Consider the following 23,513-nt stretch of genomic DNA (forward strand, 5'->3'; position numbering starts at 1 on the left):
ATAATAGATATGCAGAAAAAGTAAACATTACTAATTTAAGTGGAGAGGGCTTTGATGGTAGAGTGAACAGTGTATGTAAAGGCATTGAGACTTGAAGTAGCAGTGATCCATTCTAGCACATTTGGTATGAATAAAGTGACAGGTGTTAGAACAGGATGTAAGTTTAGAAATACAGACAGCATAGCTCTCTTTATTGAGGTCTTAGCTTAAACTTTTAAATACACCTTTCCTGACTCCCATAGCTAAAGTTGGTTTTCCTCTCAGTTACTTGCTTTTTTCCTTTATAGCACTTATTATAACTTGGAATTATTGTATTCTGTTTACTACCTTTATGAAGGTAAGGTCTTGTGTAATATGCTAGAGAGTTTAAACTCCACTCTGACTCTTTGAGAAGGATTTTTAAGTATTTTAAGCAAGAGAATAACATGGTTCAATTTGTATTTAAAAAAAATCATACTGATGGTTGAACCTCTACTGAATACCAGGTATGTATTGCTAGGTGCTGCAAATACAAAGATGAAAGCACATAGGCTATGTCTTAAAGAGATTGCAATGTAGTTAGGAGGCTAAGAAAAAATATTGATGTGGTGGAGATATATATGAGTTCATTGAAAGCAAAGAAGGAGGAGCCAGGTGTGGGTTTGTGGTCTGGAGTATGTATGTTCTTTTAGCTGCTAGTGTGTAGTGATAAAGTTACTGAAGTGACTTTAGTTCAATGACTAATCTTTGGGACTTAAAAGAGCTTTTTATCATATTTACTTCAGAGCTTCCACAAGATGGTTATGTTAGCCTTGTATAGTAAGTCTCAGTCATATTTGTCTCTTTTGATAGGTATGTTGTAAAAACAGATAGGCATTTAACCTGTGTAGTAGATTTTTCTTTGTGAATTTTGATACCATGTATATCTCTTACTTACATTTTATGTAGGTATGCCAACTTACACAACCAAGGAAAGAATATTTTCTTGTGTGTGTGTGTATAAATTGAACATCTGTTTTTAATTACGTTTTAAAAAATGTACCAGTTCTGATGATGGTAACTAAATGATTGCTTCCTTTTCTAGGTAAAATGAAGAATGATGAATCTAATAAAGAAAATTCTTCGGAGATGGACTATTTAGAAAATGCCACTGTGATAGATGAATCTACATTGACACCTGAGCAGAGGCTAGGCTTAAAACAAGCAGAAGAACGCTTAGAAAGAGATCACATCTTTCGACTTGAAAAAGTATACTATATTGTTTTAGTTATTTGGAAGAAAATGTGTGTTCCATAACCTTTCTTTCTCAAGTACAGCTTTTTAAATTTTTCTTCTATTCCTAAGGCAGAGATAGCATTCATCTTTGTGTACCCCTTCCTCCCTCCCTTCCTCCCTTCCTCCCTCCCTTCCTCCCTTCCTTCCTTCCTTCCTTCCTTCCTTCCTTCCTTCCTTCCTTTCTTCCTTTTCTCCCTTTTTAAAGCAAATCCTTAATTACATCTATGAGTCTGACTTCATTTATTTATCCCAGAGGTTGAAGAACTATGGCCTGTTCTCTTATTTTTGTTTTTTGGGGTTTTGTGTTTTTTAAAGTGTGGTAAATACACTTAGCCTTTTGTTTTTGTAAACAAGTTTCTATTGGAACATAGCCATCCCCATTTGTTTACATATTGTCTGTCTGTGGCTGTTTTTGTGCCACCATGGCAAAATTGAGTTGAGTAGTTGCTATAAGGAATATATGGCCCACAAAGCATAAAATATTTACCATTTACCAGAGCATGAAATATTTACCAAAACATTACTTTGTCTCTTAATGGAAGAAGTTTGCTGACGCTTGATTTATTTAATCATCAAATAGATGCTAAGTTCTTGTTATGTTTTAGGTAAATGAGCTAGGCATGGGGAATTTATTGGTGAATATGGCACAGTTTCTGCCCATTAGAAGCTAACAGTTATTTGGACTGACAGAAATTAATTAGAAAATACAACATGATGTTCTAGACTTCCTCCCCTCCTGCCAGCTTTTATCTCTTCCTTTTACTGTTTTTTTCAACACCTTTTTTTCTTACATATTTACTGAACATGTATGTATTAGGAACTATTCTAGCCATTGGTATCTTGTTCCTGAGTACTAATTAATGTTTTAACTTAGAAGTATACATTCCTAGCCTTAATAAAAACATTGCTAGATATTGAAGGAATGAATAATAAATTAGTCTGTTCACAAATAGGTACTTGAGATATTTGTGAGTATGCAATCAAGGAAATACATCATCATTTTTGGTAAATAATAAAGGATCTGATTTTGTATAGTTTAGAAAAAGGAGGTCATAGCTAAATTGAAGAGGGCAATCCTGGGTTATTAATACAACTTGTGACAGAGTAGTCACCCTATGAAGATAGAAAGGAATATCAAAGTGTATAGGCTCATAATGTAGGAGAGAGTTTGGGTTGTATGGTGAGTCTGACAAGGTCCTAGTTAGAATCCTTTTATTGCAGTTTGCTGTTTTACTTAGTTCTGTCTTTCCTCTCACTTTCCCTTTCATAAGCCTGGAATTAGTAGCTATTCTGGATCTTCATTGCCAAGGTAAACATTGAGTGCCTTTGTGTGCCATGATATGGTGATAAAAGTTGAAATGGGGCATGCGTGGCATTTTTAAAAACATGATGTTGCAACCCTCCCCCCCCCCAAAAAAAAACCATGATACTGGTTTTCTAGGAGTTTACTAATTAAAGACATGTAAGTAAACCATAATAGTAGTAAAAAAAATAGTATTACTTTAAAATGGAATTTTGGACAAAGGAATGACCAACTTGAGTTGGGGTGGAGAAGTATCAGTTGGGGAATGCTTTGTGTGGAGGTGACACTGGAGTCAAAAGGAGTGACTAGGAGTGGACCAGGTGGGTGTGGAAGAGTGGTGTACATAAATTATATGGGATATGTAAAGGAAATGTGAAAAATGTGTTTCAAGAAAAATAAGTGGGGGACTGGATGGGAAGATAGGATATGAAGTGGGAAAGATCAGGTCTTGGAAGAAGGAAGAAGTTCGGGTGGAATAGATATTTGATGGTAGTAAGGAAGAATGGTGTAGGCTGAAAGAAAAGCTTAGAAACATGGAAACATTTTATTTGTTGTTGAATTTAAACAGATAAAATCAGTGTACCAATACCAGCAGAGATGTCTGTAGTCTCTTTTCTTTCTGACATCTCTTTGTTTCTCAAGCCCTCCAGAACCTTTTGTTTTCAATACAGTATACTCTTTATTTTTCAGTTGATTTTTAGAGAGAGAGAGAAACATCAATTTGTTGTTACACTTACCATTGGTTGCTTCTTGTATGTTCTCTGACTAAGGATTGAACCTGCAATGTTGGTGTATCAGGATGACGTTCTAACCAACTGAGCTTCCAGTATATAGCCACAGGGATATATAGTACAGTAGATGAAATGGAGAAGCCAAAGAACTCATATGAATGACCCATGGGCATGAACAGAGGTGTAGGGATTGTATGAGGTAGTGGGGGTTGCTGGATGTAGGGGGCAAAGTGGGAAAAACCGGGATAACTATAACAGCATAATCAGTAAAATTTTAAAAAAGGGTAAAATTCCCAGTAGTGATTATTAAATATTGACTTGGAAATACTGAGTCTCTCCATGCCCAGAAATTATTTTAGCTGTTCTGCAGAAACCTTAATATTTATTAGTGTGTTTGTTTACTGGTTAAATAAAATGAAACTATAATAAAGGAGTTTTTAAACAATTTGCATGATCTCTTCTGTGAAACTAGAAGCTTCTTGATAATGAGAACATTTTTCTGTTAATTTCTATTGTGCCTAATACAGTACATTGCACAGTTAGTAATAGAGGTAGTTTTTCTAGTGTTTAAGTGGTTTTGGAATCACTAGATCTAGCTCTTTTACTTACTGATTAGATACCATTGGATAAGTTATTTAAACCACTTTAAACCTGTTTCATCATCATTAAAATGGAGTTGATGAAAATAATGGGCTGTTACAAGGGTTAAATAAGATAATACAAGTGAAGTTTGGTACAGTACTTGGTATGTAGTAAGCACTAAATAAAGACTGGCTACTGTGGAATTGAATTATTTTACCTGGTTGGGCAATTTTTATTATTTCATTTTAGGGACCTATAAAGAAGTAGGCTCCAGTGTTACAATTTTATCCAAGGTCAATTGAGATGTCATCCTAGGCCTGCTGATTCACCATTCAGTTTCTACTAAACTTTTCTTACTAAAGGAATTTAGTCATGTTCTTGTCTGAACATTTTATAATTCATATGGTAAGTGACACATGACTCCCTTAGTGACTTCATCAGTATTCATGGGTTTAGGTATTCTGTGTTTATGCTTTCAGCTCTTGAATTCAACCCTTCCTGCCATTTTTACCCTCTTAATCCTTGAGCCAAGCCGCTATCATCTGTCTTCTGGATTATAGTGGTCTGCTCATAATGGTAAATTAGCTCTTTCTGCCTATATCCTTAATATAGAAGACAAGCGATTCTTTTAAAGTATTATTTAAATCTTATAATTCTCTATTCAAAAACCTTCAATGCCTTCTTCTTACTTAAAAGTCAGGCTCCTTACAAAGGGACCTTGTGATCTGGCTTCTCGTTATGCTAGCCTTGTCATGCTAGCCTTTTTGCAATTTCTCAAACATATTAGGCAGATTCTTACTTCAGGGCCTTATCATAGTTTCCACTTAATGCAAAATTTGATGCAGATTTTTTGCTCTACTCACTCAGTCATTTTGAATGGGACAGTCACTCAATATACACACTCAATGACATTTATAGCCCCTACAAACTAGTGCAGTGAGGTTATCATTGTTCACACATGCACATTCCAGTCCACTCTCCTTGACTGCCAGGTTACATTGATGTTGCACAAACTGTTCTCATTATATTAACAATGGTTGGACTTCTTCCGGATGGACCTTGTAATATACTGAAGTGAGAGAATCTTTTTGTCAGGAATTGAAGCCTTTTGAACATAAATCTGAGATAAAAATTAAGCATTGCTGCAATTCCAGTGTAAGGTACTAGAAACAATGTTCTAAAATTCAAGTTAGATGCTAAATTCAATTTAGCATCTCTCACTTAATGTTATATCCTTGAGAAAGTGCAAGCTCTTTGAACTTTTGTTTTTACAACTATAAATAAAGATAATGCCCATCTAATTAGATTATTAGGGGAATTAGAATGTCACATTGTAGCCCTGGCTGGGTGGCACAGTTGCTTGGAGTGTCATCCAGTACACCAAAAGTTTGTGGGTTTGATCCCCAGTCAGGGCACATACCTAGGTTGTGGATTCAGTTCCTTGTCAGGGTGTGTAGAGGAGGCAACTGATAGATATTTCTCATATTGCTGTTTCTCCCTCCCTCTTTCTCAAATCAATAAATATATCCTCAGTTAACATTTAAAAAAAGTCTCATTGTATGTGAAACACCCAAGAAGGTACCTGGCACATAAGGGGCACTTTGGAATTGTTAAGATTTTTATTATTTAAAGAATATACTCATATGTAAAGTATGACTAAAGTATTATGACTGATACTTTTCATGTGTCAGAATTGTTTCTTTCAGAGTAATATTCTTCAGAGGTTATCCATTCCCATGAGATTGTGATTGGAGTGTTTTTGGAACTCGGCTTTGGAATTGTCTCCCATATTTGCAATTCATTCTTTTGTATCCCCTAGTTGAGGGTGGATTCTGTTTTTTATAAACTGAAATTCAAAACTAATTTTTGGGGCAGCATTGGAATAAGACTTAGTAATAAGACTGCCTTTCTTATTTCACATTGGGTTCTGAAGAGTATATTAGATAAGTATAAAACATTCAGCATTTTCATGATATTGTTTGAAATTAGTGTATGATAATATTCTATGATAACTTTTGAAAAGAACAGCTAACTTTCTCTTGGGTATGTAAGTACTGATTTGTTTAGTAAAAACTTATTCCTTCAATGCTTATTTTTTCTGTTGTATTTACATAATATAGTAAACAATACATAGTAAAAAATATATAGTAAAAAAAATTACTGGTCTGTTTTCTTAACTTTTCAGCGCTCACCAGAATATACCAATTGTCGGTATCTATGCAAACTTTGCTTAATTCACATTGAAAATATCCAGGGAGCTCATAAACATATAAAGGAAAAACGACATAAGAAAAACATTTTGGTAAGTTTTTATTACAAAATGTTTTATTTTTGAATGGTAAAACCGTATTAAATGTATTTTTATTTATGATAGTAAAAATGCGATATTTACCCAGTTGTATATTAGTAAATGAAGTGACAGGGTTGAAGGTTGTCCTTACCCTTATTATTTTACATAGTCAGGAGGGGAGCTTTTTTAGAGAACAGTTTTCTCATTCTAAAGTCTCTTGATTTCTCTATTTAAAACTGTCATGTGTAGTTACTCCAACTGATAAGATTTCTTGAGTTTTTATGTGCTTAGGTCTGGGCAGTGGTGAAGAAGATAGTCGTGGTTCCCGCCCTCAGAGTTTGTAAAGTATTGGTGAAGGCATCCATTGACTAAGGATTTAAGTATCATAAGTTTTGTTAAAGGGGGAAATTTGGTGCTAAAGAAGTGTCCAAGAGTATTTTTCTTAGTCTAGAATAGGGGTAGTTACTCTGAGAAAGTGAACATTTGAGTTGAACCTTGAAGTAAGAGTTTAAAAGGCAAAAGGGTGAGTGGTGTAAAGGGGTAAGATGAGAGCATTTTACACAAAAAAGCAGCATGAATAAAGATCTCTAAGTCAGGAAAGGACATGGTGTATGAGGAACTGAAAGAATCTAGTTCTAGCATGAGTGACGCAAAGTTCGGAGGAAAATGGTGTGCAGTGAAGTTGAGAAGTCCAGACCATGCGGGACCTTATGAAATTTAGACTTTAAGAATTCTTAGTTCTTCAGTTATTTTTATTACAGAATTTCATTGACATAGATATGAGCAGGGTATTTTTTTCTTTTTAAAATCTACTAGTATTCTAGCTATTTTAATTTTTTCTTTTTAAAGTTATAATATATAACCTCTTATCTTTAAGTCTGCATTTGTATATCCTCTCTGAGAAATACTTTTTCACCTGACCTTCCCAATAAGTCAGGGTTAGGTGTTCCTTCTCTGCTCCCATAGCACTTGACCAGAAAACCTTACACAGTGTACTATAAATGTAAATGTCTTCTGTCCTTTTTTAGACTTCAGGGCAAATTTAGTTTCTTACATAATTTTGTTTCTGCATTGCTTAGGACAGTATTTGACACATAGTAGGTGCTCACTGTATTTTTCCTAAACAGAAATGATTTTGTTGAAGAAAATCAGGAACTTAGAAGGAAAAGAAATCATTCAGATTTTACCAGCTTACAATTTTGATTTAATTTGAACTTCAGAAAACTTAATAGAAGAGGGACAAAATGGTGGTTAAGGAGAGTTAGTATCTCTGAGAAGTTTGAAGAAATGTTGAAAGATGCTGATTATTTCAGGAAGCTCAGGAAATTCTGAACAAGAAACTTAAAGCCAATGCGCATTATATATACAAAGTCTGTCCAGACTGTATCTAGCCATGTAACATGAAAAATAGAGACATTTATCGAAGCAGATACAAGAAACATTGTACATGGGACAATGACACCTCAGTCCCCTTCAAAGTGGGCACCTTGGGCCCTCACACAATTGCCAGGGCTGCTCTATTGTAATTTCTTGAATCTCATAGATAGTTTGAAATCTCGTCCCTTTCGAAGGTGATTTTAGTTGTGGGAAAAGCCAGAAGTTGCAGGTTGCCAAATCTAGGCTGTAGTGGGATGAGTCACCTGGATGATTTGATATTTTGCCAAAAAACTCTGCCCAAGACTGATTCATGAGTGGACATGTTGCCATGATGAAGCTCTCAATCACCAGTTGCTCATTGCTTTGGCTTTCTGAATCATCTGAATAGTTTGCCCAGAGGAATGATCAAGCTTTTAATGCAAAGCTTGATGCAGATTTGTTACTCTACTTGCTCAGTTATTTTGAATGCAATGGCCATACAGTGTACTACTCGTGCTCACTCAACGGCGTCTACATCTCCAACAAAATGTACTTCCAATTCCAACCTCCAACTGTAGTACAGTGAAGTTGTCATTGTTCACATGTGCACATTTCAGTCCACTCTCCTTGGCTGCCAGGTTACATTGATGTTGCACAAACTGTTCTCATTATATTAACAATGGTTGGACTTTTTCTGGACAGACCTCATAATATAAAGTATTTTAGAACATTACAAAAAACAAATAGACAAACCTTAAAAGCAGCCATATTGGACTTCTACTTTTGATGAAGTTACGTAACAGAGACTGATTTACCTCCTTGTAATAGTAACAACAACAATATAAGGCAGAAATAGCTGTTTTTTAAGCAATGAAGGGCAGGCAGTGAATGGAAAACAAATGAGATGGGCCCAGTGATAATCCAGTTTGAAAGAGTTCCCAGAATGCACTGCAGGGAGGAAAACCCTATGGACTTCCAGAGTTGAGAAGAGGGACTTGAGTTCACAGTGACTAGAGTTTGCATGATAGAGTAACAAAAAAGAAGAAGCTATATAGAGAAATCCAGAGATCTATGAAAGTCCTCTCAAGAGTATTCAGCATCAGACCGATTGGTGCATGCATGTACAATGCTTCCTAAAGCCACGGAAAGAATCATCTGAGAGAATTAGAATAGTGCTTTGTGCTCACACAGGACTGGGAGTAGTATTTTCCCACTATTCAGACTGGAAAACCTGATATTTTATGGGGTATTGGGTAGAATACTTAGAAGTTTCTTGGTTCAGAAGTAGAGAATGTTTAACCGTAAAGTAAACATGGTCTGGTCCCAAATAAACTACCTTGAAGGCAGCACCCAAAAGGATAAACTGTTTAGAAGTATTTAATGTCATTATAGAACAAAGCTTGAGAATATTCATAAAAATACAAAATATTTGTCACTCCCCCCCCAAAGTTTACATTGTTTGGCACTCAGTCAAAAATTCTCAGGCATACAAGGGAGCAGGAAAGTACAAAGCAAGATGAGAAAAATTAGGTAATTAATTCTGGCTTTGAACTTACACCGTAAAATTAGCAGAGAAGGACATTAAGGCAGTAAACTATATTTCTGGATGTTCAGAAAATCAAATAGAGATACAGAGGATATAAAAAGGATTCAGTCGAACTTACAGAAATGAAAACAGTGTCTAGGATGAAAAACATACTGGGTAAGACAAATAGCAGGTTAAATATTGTAAAAGAAAAGGTTAGTGAACTTGAAGATACAGCAATGGAAACTATCTAAAATGAAACAAAGAGGGAAAAAAAACTTGCAAAGAAAGAAAATAGCATCTTTGAGGTCTGGGATAATTGGTATATATGTACCAGTTCTGTACAAACTCTTCCAGAACATTGAACTTAGTCAATAAGACTCACATTACTCTGATGCCAAAATCAGAAAAAAGACATTACAATAAAAGAAAATTTTAGACTAATATTCCTCATAAACCTAAAGGCAAAACTTTTAAACATTTTAGCAAACTGAATCTAACAGAATATTTAAGGAAGAACTATATCATGGTTAAGTAGGACTTTATTCTAGGAATGTAATGTTGGTTTAACACAGATAACCAGGCAATGTAATTCATGATATTAACAAATAAAAAAAAACCCCACAATATGATCATCTCAGAAGATGTTGAAAAAGTATTTGTAGAAATCCTGATAAAAAAATCTCCGCAAACTAGGAATAGAAGGGAACTTCCTCAACATGATAAAGAACATCTAAGAACTTAAAATTGATATCAGACTTAATGGTGAAAGATTGAATTTTCGGCTCTCTCTCTAAGAGAGATGAGGAAAAAAAGGTATGAAAATGGAACAGCTGCTCTGGCAAACAGTGTTGAGGTTCCTCAAAAAATTAAAAATGAAATTACCATATGATCCAGCAATTTTACTTCTGAATATGGCCTCAAAAGAATTGAAAGTAGGGTTTTGAATAGATAATTTGTACATTGAGCCTTATCGTAGCATTAATTTACAATAGCTAAAACATGGAAGTTATTCAACTCTTCATCAACATATGGATGAATAAACAAAATTGTATGTATACATACAAGATTATTAAACAAGCTTTAAAAAGGAAGGAAATTCTGATATGCTACAACATGGATGAACCTTGAGGACATTATGTTAAGCAAAATAAGCCAGTCATTTTAAAAAGCAAATGCAGTGTGATTCTACTTACATGAATTACTTAGAGTAGTCAAAATTACAGAGCAAGAAAGTGGGATGGTGGTTGCCACAGCCTGGGGGAATGGGAGAATGGAAGTTACCATTAATGGGTATAGTGTCAGTTTTGGAAGATGAAAAGAATTCTGTGGATGGATGATGGTGATGGTCACAGAACAATATGAATATACTTAATGCCACTGAACAGTACACTTAAAAATGGTTAGGATGGTAAATTTTAGGTTATGTATATTTTTTCACCATAAAAACATTGGGAAAAAAAAAGATATGTCTATCCATAGCAATTGTACTCAACATTGTATTAACTATTCTAGCCAGTGCAATCAGGGAAGAAAAAGAAATAAAAGCCATCCACATTGTAAAAGAGAAGTAAAATATAGTGGTAGACAATGTGATTGTTGATGTAGAATATTCAGTGAAATCTAGAAGGTATTTGAACTAATGAAGGAGTTTAGCAAGGTTGCAGAATACGAGATCAATATGCAAAAATTAACTATTATAATTTATAACTTTCACTTACAAATTGAAAGTTAAATATTATTTATAGTAACATAAAAATATGTAAAACTTGTGTACAGAAAACACAAAGTTAAGGAGAAATTAAAGCTCTAAATAAGTGGAGAAATACACCTTATTCATATATTGGAAGAATTGATACTATCAAATGTCATTTGTTTACAAACTGACCTGTAGATACAACATAATCCCAGCCAAAATCTTGGCTTTAAAAAACTGGTTCTAAAACTAATATGGAAATTCAAAGGCCCCAAAAGATCCAAAACAGCTTTGAAAAAAGCAAAGTTGGAGGACTAATACCACCTGATTGCCAGTCTTACAAAGCTACAATAACCAAGACAGTGTTGTAATTGGCATCAAGTAGACAAATAGATCGGTGGAGCAGAATAATGAGTCTTGAAGTAGGTTCATGCATGAACAACTGATTCAAAAGCAATTCAGTGAAGAAAGAATAGTCTTTTAAACTTATGGTCCTAGACTAATTAGATATTTATTAGATATACAAAGATACTGATTAGATATGCAAAGAAAGAACTCTGTTCTATACTTTATACTATATAAAAAAGAAGAAAACTAAAAATGAATCACAGACCTAAATGTAAAACCAAAAAGTACAAAATTTCCAGAAGAAAACAGGAGAAAATCTCTTATGACCTGAGTTAGGCAAAATTTCTCAGATGTGACATTGATGTGAGAGAGAATCATCAATGTTTTTCTCCCTTTCTCTCCTAAAAATCAGTAAGCATGTCCTCCCATAAGGGTGAGGATTAAAAAAATATGGGCAAAAATTTGAGGTGGTACTTTAATAAAGACATGCATGTGTCAAACACATAAAAAGATGCTTAACATTATTTGTTAATAGGGAAATCACTACACTTAGAACTGTGAAAATTAAAAAGACTGGCTACCAAGGATGAGAAGGAATACCAAGCCTCAGCAGTACTGGTGGAGATGTAAAATATTATATCCACTTTTTAAAGATTTATTTTAATGTTATTTTTAAATTGAAGTGTAATAGACATAGACATTATATTAGTTTCAGGTGAACAACATAATGATTCAATATGTGTATGTTTTGTGATTCAGTCACCACAATAAATCTGGTTAACATTAACATCCAGCACCATACTTAGTTACAAGTGTTTCTTCTTTAGAAGAGAACTTTTAAGATTTACTATCAGCAACTTTCACATGTATTCGTATAATACAATATTAAGTATAGTCACCATGCTGTACATTGTATGCTCAGGACTTACTTTGTAACTGACAGTTTCTTTGTATCTTTTGATTAATTTTACCCATTTCTCCCTGTGTCTTCACTCAGTCCCCTACTTCTGGCAATCACAAGTTTGTTTTCTGTATCTGAGTTCAGTTTTGTTTGTTTTAGATTGCACATATAAGTGAGATCATTTGGTATTTATCTCTGCCTGACCTATTTCACTTAGCATAAAACCCTCAGTCTGTCTGTGTTGTAGCAAATGGCAGGATTTCCTTTTTTTATGACTGAATAATCCACTGTACAGTCATGGGCTCCATAACAATGTGATGAAACACATTACTTACATGTTTGTGGTGATACTGGTATAAAGAAACCTATACCGGATGTTATATAAAAATATAGCACATATAATTATGTATAATACACAATACTTAATAATGATGATAAAAGACTTACTTTTTAATGTATTTATTAAACTATTGATTTTTATTTTAGAGTAGACTCTATTTATTAAAAAAGCCTGCTGTAAAACATTATGCCGTGTCATGCCAGCAACAGCCTCATATATTTCATGTTTACTGTGCTTCTTTTTTAATCCCCATGTGAGAACATGCTTACTGATTTTAGAGAGAGGGACAGGGAAAGAAACATTGATGAGAGAGAGAAACACCAATTGGTTGCCTCTTGCACATGCCCTGACTGGGGCTGAACCTACAACCTAGGTGTGTGCCCTGGCTGTGTATCGAATCAGCCACCTTTGAAGGTTTATTGACAATGCTCCAATCACCTGAACCACACTGGCCACACTGTGCCTCTTAATTGTATCATTTTCTCTTGTGCCTAATTTAATCTCATTTTGTTTTTTATAATAACATTCTATGCCAACTTGTAGTCTAGGAACAATAGGCTATACCATATAGCCTAAGTGTGTAGTAGGCTAGGTTTATGTAAATACCTCTATAATGTTCACACAACAATGAAATCACCTACTAAGGCACTTCTCAGAACATATCTCTGTTAAGTGGCTCATGATTGTGTATAAATATCACATTGTCTTTATCCATTCATCTGCTGATGGACACTTAGGTTGTTTTCATGTCTTGGCTGTTGTAAATAATGCTGCAGTGAATAAAGAGGTAAAGATATCTTTTTGAGTTAGTGTTTTCATTTTCTTTTTAAGATTTTATTTATTTATTATTAGAGAGGGGAAGGGAAAGAGGGAGAGAAACATTAATGTGTTTGTTTCTCACACGCCCTGCACTGGGAACCAGGCCTGCAACCCATGCATGTGCCCCATACTGGGAATCGAACCTGTCACCCTTTGGTTTGCAGGCTGGCAGCACTCAATCCATTGAGCTACACCAGCTAGGTGTTTTCATTTTCTTACATGGGATTTGCAAATATTTTCTTCTGGTCTTGGCTAATATTGTCATTCTTAAACAGTATGTTTCAGTGATCAGAAGTTTATAATTTTGAGGAAGTTCTATTAATCATTGTCTTCAGATAAATATCTAGAAGTGGAATTACTGAATTACTTGGTAGTATATCCACTTTTAAAAGCATTTTGGTAGTCTGTAAAAAGTTAAAAACTATTTCCAGTCAAGATGGCAGCATAGGTAAATGGGGTACCAGCTTCCTTCCACAACCACATCAAAATTACAACCAAACTACAGAATAGTCATCATTCAGACCTGCCTGAATGAAGTCCTAAAACTGGAGAGAAAAAAAGAAATCACATCAAGACTGATAGGAGGGGTGAAGACTTAGAATGGGCTGGTTCTGCACCCACAAGTGGCAGATGAAGTCAGGAGGAACTGAAGAGCTGGCAGTCTCAGCCCACACCAGGCCCCTGGGCTCCAGGGTTCCAGTGCCAGGAAGAGAAGTCCCCATAACCTCTGGCTGTAAAAACCAGTGGAGATTATAGCTGAGTGAGACTCAGGGCTTCTGGAGCCCAGGCAGTCTCTTGAAAGGCCTGTGCTTAGACTTACTCAAACTCACTTTCTCTGAGCTCCAGTGCTGGGGCAGCAGCTCCAAAGGCACCAGGGACATACTGGGAAGAACTGAATTATCTGGTATCAGGGCAAGAGCCAGAGGGGCAGCTTTCTGCCAGACAAAAGTGCTGGCAAAGGCCATTATTCCTTTTCTGAACTTCTTGTCCACCCCCACCTCCGCATTCAAACCATTAAAAAATTTTATAGAATTTACTGTCAAAAGATTATGTATTCCAAATTTATCATTTTCCACATACCTCTATACCTTCTGCTTTAGTCTAAATTACCACCATCTCTCACCTGGACTATTTCCAGTTTATACCTCTTCCTGCCCCCACAATCTGTTTTTTATTCAGAAATTAGAGTTGTTCTTTTAAAATGTCACCTCATGTTATTTCCTGCTCATAGCTGTTCAGTGACTTCCCAACTTAGAGTAAAATTACAAGCCTTTTTACCAAGTTTTGTAAGGGGTACAATATTTGGCTTCTGGTTTACTGTTCAACCTCATTGTCTTGCTCAGTCACCCCCCCCCCCACTTTGTTACTCAGCTCTAGACACATTGATCTCTTCAAATAACATTATGCATCGTCTTGTCTCTGCAACTTTGCACTTACTGTTCTCTGAAATGCCCTTTCCCCAGGAATTGTCTGTCTTTTTCACTTCTTTCTGGTCTCGACTTAAACATTGTTTGTTCAGAGTGGCCTTCTTTGTCCACTCTGTTCTAAAAAAAATTTAAAAAACCCTTTCCTACTAGTGTGTAGCCTCTTACCCTGTTTTATTTTTCTTCATAATACTACCTGACATGATAGTATTTATGAATTTATTTATCTGTTGTCTGTTTCTTCTAACTAGAATGTAAGTTACATAAGGGCAGGGACTTCATTGATTGTATTTATGATAGGATATATGAGAATATCAGGAGGATATTAGATTAATCAATGTTAAGAGTATATCAGTGAGAATGTTTGATGGAAGATGGAACAGTATTCTAAACAAAGTAGGATAGACTTATTAATAGCATAGGTAGAGGAGTTTGTTCACTGATTATCTTTTATCTTGTTATTACTATGACAAATCTAACACTAATTCAAAGTATTCTCTATATATAAAGCTGATTTTGTTGTATGTTAATTTTGTATCTTTTTTTATTAAGTATGTTGCTATTAACACCTTAGATGAATCCTAAAAAAAAAACCCAACAGTTCTGCAAATTTTTTAAAAAAGATTTTATTTATTTTTAGAGAGGGGGGCGGGAGGGAGAAAGAGGGAGAGAAATATCAATGTGTGGTTGCCTCTTGCATGTCCCCTGTTGGGGACCTAGGCTGCAACCCAGGCATGTGCCTTGACTGGGAATCGAACAAACAACCCTTGGTTTGGTTTCCAGGCCTGCGCTCAATCTACCGAGTTACACCAGCCAGGGCCAGTTCTGCTTGCTTGCTTATTTATTTATTTAAATTTTTATTTATTTTTTTAATTTAATTTTTATTTTAATTGTTGTTCAAGTATAGTTTTATGCCTTTTAGTCCCATCCCAGCCCACCAGTTCTGCAAATTTAGATGTTTATCTAAAACTTAGATTATAATTAAGGTTGCAAAAACTGTCACAGAAATTTATAAAATGAAATTGTTTTACCTCCTATGTTTGATTAGTCTGTGCCTTTGGTAAACTTTACTTATATTAAGACTGAATATGGTAACAATGAATAAAATTAGGAATAGATCAAAGTATTTCACTATATTGGGGGGAGCAGGGAGAGAACAAACTACTTTTGGTTATTAGATCTGTTGGGAGCTCCATATATCAAAATATAAGATTGTTTCTTCAGTGAAATGGGGTAGTAATAATGCCTTTGTTATAATAATAAATAAAAGAAGTGATATGGTCTCAGTTATGTTAAAAAAAATAGGGGAAATAGTAGAACACGAGCTTGTGGGAGATGTTTCTGTTTTGTATTTTCTTATGTTTTTGCAGTTAGCATGTATTTTTTAAACTATAATAGTAAATTAATTTTAAAAAGTCATTGTATATATGTAAATATAGTTCTTTAGCTCTTGGGTTTAAAATGTCTTTCAGGCTTTTAGCAGAATACAGTTTTTTTTTTGTCTTTTAAAAACATTTCGCCTAGTGTTGGATAAAATAGAGAGAAATCCATTGTAATAGTAATTAAAGTAATAATAGTGTCTAGGACAGAGGTGTCCAACGTTTTGGTGTCTGGGCCACACACTGGAAGAAGAGTTGTCTTGGGCCGCACATTAAATACACAAACACTGATGAAAACTGATAAGCATAAAAAAGGTCCATGCATAATTTTCATGATACCCGCCACCACAGATAAGCAAAAATGTCCTCAGACAATAACCCTAATTATGCAGCAGCCCTTTTGTTAATCTTAAAATTGTTGAGCAGGTCCCAAGTTTGTGATCACTAATATATAAAATATACATATCTAAGTAATAAAACTTAATATAAAATTTAGTAATAAAACTGATGTTTTAAGTAAGTTTATGATTTTGTGTTGTGCTGCATTCATAGCCATCCTGAGCAACGGGTTGGATACCCCTGGTCTAGGGTGTTTTCCTATGACCATTTAATCTGATACTGTATATGCTGATGAGAGACAATTCAAGACCTTCTCCTGTATCTCAGATAGTCTCTCTTTGCTGCCACAAAATTATCAGCTAAATGTTATGGTATCTTGGCTTTGATGCAGCATTTAAAAATTTATGTAGACAGTAAAGTAGAACCAGTTTCATTTATTACTGTTTAATAGCAACCTCCTTCACAGTACCTCTCGTTCTTCCAAATCGGCTTCACAAAGACAGGGATCTTTGTCTGTCTTGTTCACTTCTGTATCCTATGGTCCTTAAGTCTGGCACATAGAAGTTGAATATATTTGTTTTTGTTTTTTCCTAAATATAAGGACATTAAAATAGAAATCTTTTTTCTTTTCACATTGTTATTGTTAAATGTTACATTGACAGGAAAAACAGGAAGAAAGTGAACTTCGTTCTCTGCCACCTCCTTCTCCTGCCCACTTGGCAGCATTAAGTGTTGCAGTTACTGAATTAGCAAAAGAACAAGGAATAACAGATGATGACCTCACAGTCCGTCAGGAAATTGTGGAGGAAATGTCAAAGGTTATAACAACATTTTTACCAGGTACAAATACATTTTATATCTAATTTTAAAAATCACACAATTCTTCCTCTTACTTCCTCTTAAACTTAGGGTAAATTACTTAATGTTTTCCTCCCCCCCACCTCTATCTTAAAAGTAGATGAATTTAATTGTTTATAAATGACTTTTTGAGGGGGGAGATATTGCACAAAAGCAAAATGGAGAAATTTGGCCCAGCATATTTTCTGTAATAAAAAGAGTTTGTTTTTTTTTAAGATTTTATTTATTTATTTTTAGAGAGGGAAGGGAGGGAGAAAGGGAGAGAGAGAGAAACATCAATATACGGTTGCTGGGGGCCATGGCCTGCAACCCAGGCATGTGCCTTGACTGGGAATCGAACCTGCAATGCTTTGGTTTGCAGCCCATGCTCAATCCATTGAGCTACGCCAGCCAGGGCTTATAAAAGGAGTTTTTAAATCCAGAAGCAGGATAATTTCTTAGTAGTTGACCATTATATTTTACATTACTTTTTCAGTATCATTGACTCTCATAAATGGGTATTTTATGTGTATTATTTTCAGTATATACATTACAACCAGTTACTAAATAAAATTTCTATTGCCTGATGGTGGGGAAAAATTAGGAAGGGACATTAGAGATAAAGTTAGCACTTTCATTTTTTTTGACTCTTGTTTTTTTTTTTACAAAAACCTTACATGTTTGGTGTGAGGGGAAGTTGGGCCAGGTTTATTATAGACATTTATGTATAAATCATTTGCTTAGCTCTTACTATTTTAGCTCTTACTTTTTTTGCATCGGTATTGAATTTAAGTAAATGTAAATTAAATAAAATTTATTGCTTACCACCAAAAGGATTTCGGTAAATTATATTTCATAAAGAGCTGTTGGGAGATGTATAAGAATATAAAATTAAAATTTAAAAATGGAGAACATTTTTATTTATTTTTATGATTTCTGTAATGTCTATCTAAAATACATTGAATGCTAATTTAAGTTATACATAGAGTAATTCACTGTTATAAGAGTAGAAATGAAATTTTTATGATTTTCATGACTTGGATGATTTTCAGACATTTTGTGAACTTGAAAAGTTTACCTCTGTATCTATAACTTGAGTATGAACTTGCACTTTCTAAGAAACAAAACTTGCCTGATGATTAATTCTGTAATTTTTTTTGATGATTAATTTGCCCTCTGATGAGATCCTTTTAAAAGTTGTACAATTTTTAGAAATGACGTTTGATAGCCTAAGATGGTATATTTTAGGTAGTATGTTATTGTTTTTATTAATTTACTGTGTGAACTCTTGAAAGCCACAAAGTTTTTTGATTTTAGGTTTGTAATATTAATTGACTTGGCTCTACTTTGTATTTTTAAGGAGCATTGTCATTGAATGTCTGTGATTCCTTTCCTATTTAAAGTGCTATCTCTTACATAAATATAAATATCTAAAAATAAATAAATGCAGTTAGTGACAGCAGCTATAGCTAGGTTGTACATTCTTTTCTGGTAATGTATTAAATGTTCAGCATACTTGTAGTCATTCCTAAATGAACTAATACTAAAATTTTGTTTAAACACTTTTATGAGTAATTTCTCTTCTTTGTTTCTGAATTACCATAACTGAGAACTGTTTTTATTTTGTAGATCAGTTAGAAAAGATATCATTCCTCTATAATTGTGGTATTAGAAGACATAAATTGAGATTTATTCAGTTTTTCTATCACTGTTTTTTAAAGTTCCCATATTTAAATGGTATTTCATGCTTTGATATTTTTCCTTATTTTCCAGAGTGTTCACTTAGGTTGTATGGCTCATCTCTGACTAAGTTTGCTCTGAAAAGTAGTGATGTTAATATAGATATAAAATTTCCTCCCAAGGTAAGTAATTAGAAAAGAACTTTAATTATTTGGTTCTTAACTAGAACTTAATATTTTTTATTGATTATCTTTTTAGAGGAGGTGAAGGGAACTATAAAATATGCCTTATAGAAGTTACATCATGATTAAACAGTGCTTTGGGAAACTACTCTTAAGTGTCAGACATAGGTGGAATAAGGGACAGAAAATAAAGGAAGCAGAGAAAAGCAGTCTTTCAAAAAGAAAAACCAGGAAGATTAAAGATGGCAGCAGAGTAGGTAGAAGTTAACTCACCTCCTCTCAAAATCAAACTGGAATTACAACTAAAATATAGAACAGTCATCCTGAATAACCAACTGAAGATTAGCTGAACAGAAATCTTATAATCAAGGATTTACAGGAGAAGCCACATTGAGACCAGACTTGATAGCTATGAAGGTCTTCATCTTTGCCTGTCTGGTGGCCCTTGCTCTCGCATGGGAGCAGGAATATCTCAGCATATCCAGTGAGACTGTAGATAGCCTTTCAGCAGTGAGGAATCTGTTATACACATCAGCAAGAAACCTGAGAAGTTTAAACATGAGAAACAGCAGTGAAGAAAGGATGAATGCTAGGACAAATTTCACCCCTTTTTCCAGCCACAGCCTCTAACCTGTCCTTACACTGAATCCCTACCTTACACTCTCCTAACACAAAGTGTCCTGCTTCTTGCTCAGCATGCTATGGTGCTGCCTATCCTACAGCCTGGAGTAATGGATTCCCCAGTATGAAGGAGACCATCTTTCCTAAGTGCATGATGCCATTCCTAAACTCTCCAGTAGTGCCATTTTTTGAACACCAAATCCCAAATCTCTCTGATTGCAGAAATCCACACCTTCCTCTGCCTTTGCTCCAGCCCTCGATACATCAAGTCCCCAAGCCTCTTCTTCAGACTTTCGTGCTTCCTACACAGCCCCTATTCTCTCTTCCTTAGCCCAGAGCCCTGCCTCTTCCCCAGCAAGTGATGACCTACCCTCTGTTTCACCTTATCCAGGAGTTCTACACTGATTAAACCTATTGCCCTAGTTTACAACTTACAAGTCTAAGGGGATTTCATAGTTAATGTGTTCCCTGTCCCCCAACTTTTGACTTGATTGAGACTGGAAATGTGGCATTTTTTCAGTGTCTGTACTATCAAAAATGAAAATGTATTTCTTTTATGTATTTATAGTATGCATTTTAATTTGAATGTGACTCATAACCTTATTTTCCAAATTTAATTGAAAAAGCATTATAAAATTTCAGTTAAAATTTTTTTAATTTTTATTTTTTATCCTCACTTGAGGATATGTTTATTGATTTTAGGGTGGTGGGTGGGGAGAGAAAAACACTGATGTGAGAGACAAACATTGATTGGTTGCTTCCTGTATGTGCCTCAACTGCGGATTGAAACCACAGCCTTTTGGTGTATTGGATGATGCTCCAACCAGCTGAGCAACCCAGCCAGGGTGCCACACAATTTCAGTTTGGGGTTGGAAGTACCATAACCATATCAAAATATGTATAAAAGTAGTTTCTGGACTTGTGCTTACTATTATTTTCTAACCAGTCATTTCAGTAAATTGATCCTTTATGTATAAACAAAGGACAACTGATTGTATTTGAGCATGTTGAACAGTTACTGCTTATGGAGGTAAATCAGAAAGTGGAAAAAACCTTTGAAATTATACATCAGTGTTTATATCCTGGCTGCACTGATCGAGTTACTTAATCTTTGTGAGCCTCAGTTTCCTAATTTCCAAAACAGCGATAGTAACTTTTATATTAAATAAGATTATATATACCAGATATTTTTGTATAGTGCCTGGTACATTATGGTTACTTTTAATATGTAGCATCTAGTACCATTAGCAAAAGTACAAATGTTATTTAGTACCTCTAACATTGCTTATCTATTGACATATCAAACATAAAATAATCAATTGATGTTTTACATGTGTTTAATTTTTTGAATAAATTTATGGAAAAGGAGGTTTGATTTTGGTGGAAATTTGATGTTTAATTTATAGTCTGGTACAATTGTTTATTTAAAATTAATATATGATTACTAAATACTTTTAAATAGCAGCACAGTACACACTAAACATTTGACAAGCTTGTTATTTAAAGTAGTATTTTAATCTAAGCCTTTTGATCATGCTGCCAATTATCAGTATCCTTTAAATTTATCTCAACAACTTCTCTTTAACAGTTTTTTGGTAAACTAATTTTTTTCCATTTGTTTTGCTGTAAAATGCCACAATCTTTCCTCACCTAAGAATTCATTATTTCAAGGGGTGTTGCTGGAATCATAGCAGTACATGATTTATTAAATTCTACTTCTATGAACAAGATGTATTACCATTAAAATAAAACATTGTTCTGTTTCTATTATTTTAAAGGAGAGTATGATTTTATTTAAGTATTTAATGAAATTGAATTCTTTCTGAAGTTCTGCAACTTGAACTTTGAAATGACTATATTGATTTAATTTGAAACTTTTTTAGATGAATCATCCAGATCTTCTGATACAAGTGCTTGGGATTTTAAAAAAAAGTGGTGAGTTTCTTTTTTAAATTTGTCTTTCTAAAGAAAATTCTTTTTAAAGGTACATGCATCATGTTGTTTATATATGGCCAACCAATTTAAACTAAAACTAGCTTATTTGAGTCATCATATTATATGTGGACATACACATATACATATTTAGGTATTTGTTTAATGTGTGTACTAGAAAATTTACTTGTCAGTAAGATCAAAAGTGTATTTAAAGTTGATATTTAAAATGTAAAATCGACTGCCTTTTGGGTAGTTTTAAAAATGTTAGCTTTGAATATTATGAGCATTTCTTGTGTAAAAGAAGACAGGAAACCTATAGTCTTTGGAAAGTCATTGATGAAGACTTAAGGAAAGACTTGGGAGGAAATGTGTGACTTCATTGAGTAGATATGGGTTTTTCCCCACCTAAAACAGCATCATCCTAATTTAATCATTTATATCATACCAACCAAATAGTAAGTTTTCCTGTGTGCCTCATGTCTGGATTTTTTTTTTTTATGTAAAAAGGACATTCACATAGGTCAAAATACTTTTAAAATAAAAATTTTTAAATTACAGGTGTCCCAAACCAGGCCTCAGGTTATGTAATACAATCTATAATATTATTTTCTTGGGTTTTATTTACTGCTTTTTTTGTTAGGAAGTAAATGCTTAAGAGTTAAAAGTTAAAGATCTGGAGCCAGACTTTCTAAGCTCAAATTTTAGTTCTGCTGCTTGCTCATTGTATGTTTTTAATGTGTTATTTAATGTTCATGCTTCTGTTTTCTCATCTGTAAAATGGCAATAATATGCTGTCTTTTTTATGAGAAAGTTGTATGGGTGAAATGGGTTAGAAAATAGTTTAGAAAAGTGCCTAGTATATAGTAACTTAGTAAATTTCTGCTGCTACGATCTTTATTATTACTTTTGTCATTTTAGATTTTAATTTAAAGTAACTGGCAAAAATGCTTGCAGTTTGACTTAGAAGGGATAGCTTATTGACCTTATTAGCCTCACTCTATTGGCTCTAATATCAGTTCTAAACTGCCTTTGTCTTTCTGTCTGCCCCCTTAGATCTCCATTATCAGGTTCTTGTTGGCCACTTTCTGGGAAGTCATTTTTAGGTGCCCATTTATCTTGTAAAGCAGCGATTTTGAACCAGTGTGCCACAAGAATTTTTAAAATATGCAGTACCTGACTATTAGAGCGCTGACCTCTTTTCTTTTAGATTGTCATAATAAAAGATGAAAACAGCCAACACAACAACAACACCCTGGTGTGAGTGCCCTGTTTTGAACCATAAATATAGGTCATATAATAGAGTTGCATTTTATCAGTCATGTTGCATGTGATTGGTTAATTCTTGGTACTACAGATCCTTGTATAGAAGCATAGGCACCTGATTTTTTAAAAAGTCACTTGGGAGCAAAAAGGGTAGGTAATTACTAGTACTTTTTTTTGGTAAATCCATCAAAATTATACCTGTTTTTTTGTCAGATTGGCAAAAAGTTAATATATTTTTTGGTGTGCCACAGAATTTTAGTAATTAGTTTATGTGTGCCATGAGATGAAAAATGTTGAAAGTCACCGTTGTAAAGGGATTTTAATATCATTTTATTTCTTAGTAAATATTTGTCTCTAAATCATATTACTGATAAGAGCTTTTACCTCTTCAGACTCACTGTAAAGTATCAACCTAGCAAAAATATTTTAAATATGTTTTTTCCATAAAGTACATGAGTAGATTACCTTTAAAGTCACATAACTAACATAGGTATACAAAATGCAGCCTGATTATAAAATTGATTGTTTCTTCTTTTATGCCTTCACTGTGCTCTTTTAAGACCTTTGTCTTGTCACCTATAGGATTTGTTTATATGTTTGTTTTTCAAACCCTTGATCTGAGTTCTTTGTGTCTTATTCACAATATATTAAGCATAATTCAACTCCTGACATACAGGCCTTCAGCACTTTTTAAAAAATAAATTAGTA

At 34.1% G+C, this 23,513-nt stretch overlaps 1 protein-coding gene across 10 annotated transcripts in view; it reads left to right on the top strand.

Moving 5' to 3' along the window:
- The window catches only part of TUT4 (terminal uridylyl transferase 4), a 124,325-nt gene that overhangs the window by 33,405 nt on the left and 67,407 nt on the right, over nucleotides 1-23,513 (top strand). For 9 of the 10 annotated variants that reach the window (XR_006787927.1, XM_045858442.1, XM_045858432.1 and 6 more), the window contains 5 exons: nucleotides 1,064-1,227; nucleotides 6,056-6,172; nucleotides 16,950-17,127; nucleotides 18,898-18,986; nucleotides 21,491-21,542. Coding sequence is in view for 9 of the 10 variants with exons in the window: in XM_045858442.1 (XP_045714398.1) it covers nucleotides 1,064-1,227; nucleotides 6,056-6,172; nucleotides 16,950-17,127; nucleotides 18,898-18,986; nucleotides 21,491-21,542 (600 nt within the window). In the remaining variant the exon portion in view is untranslated. Of the gene's footprint in view, nucleotides 1-1,063; nucleotides 1,228-4,133; nucleotides 4,276-6,055; nucleotides 6,173-16,949; nucleotides 17,128-18,897; nucleotides 18,987-21,490; nucleotides 21,543-23,513 lie in introns of those variants that run through there. The other variant, XM_045858488.1, reaches the window with a different exon arrangement.

This window comes from Phyllostomus hastatus, unplaced genomic scaffold (genome assembly GCF_019186645.2).
Source record: "Phyllostomus hastatus isolate PE091 unplaced genomic scaffold, TTU_PhHast_1.1 phas_contig_147, whole genome shotgun sequence".
Lineage (NCBI taxonomy): Eukaryota > Metazoa > Chordata > Mammalia > Chiroptera > Phyllostomidae > Phyllostomus > Phyllostomus hastatus.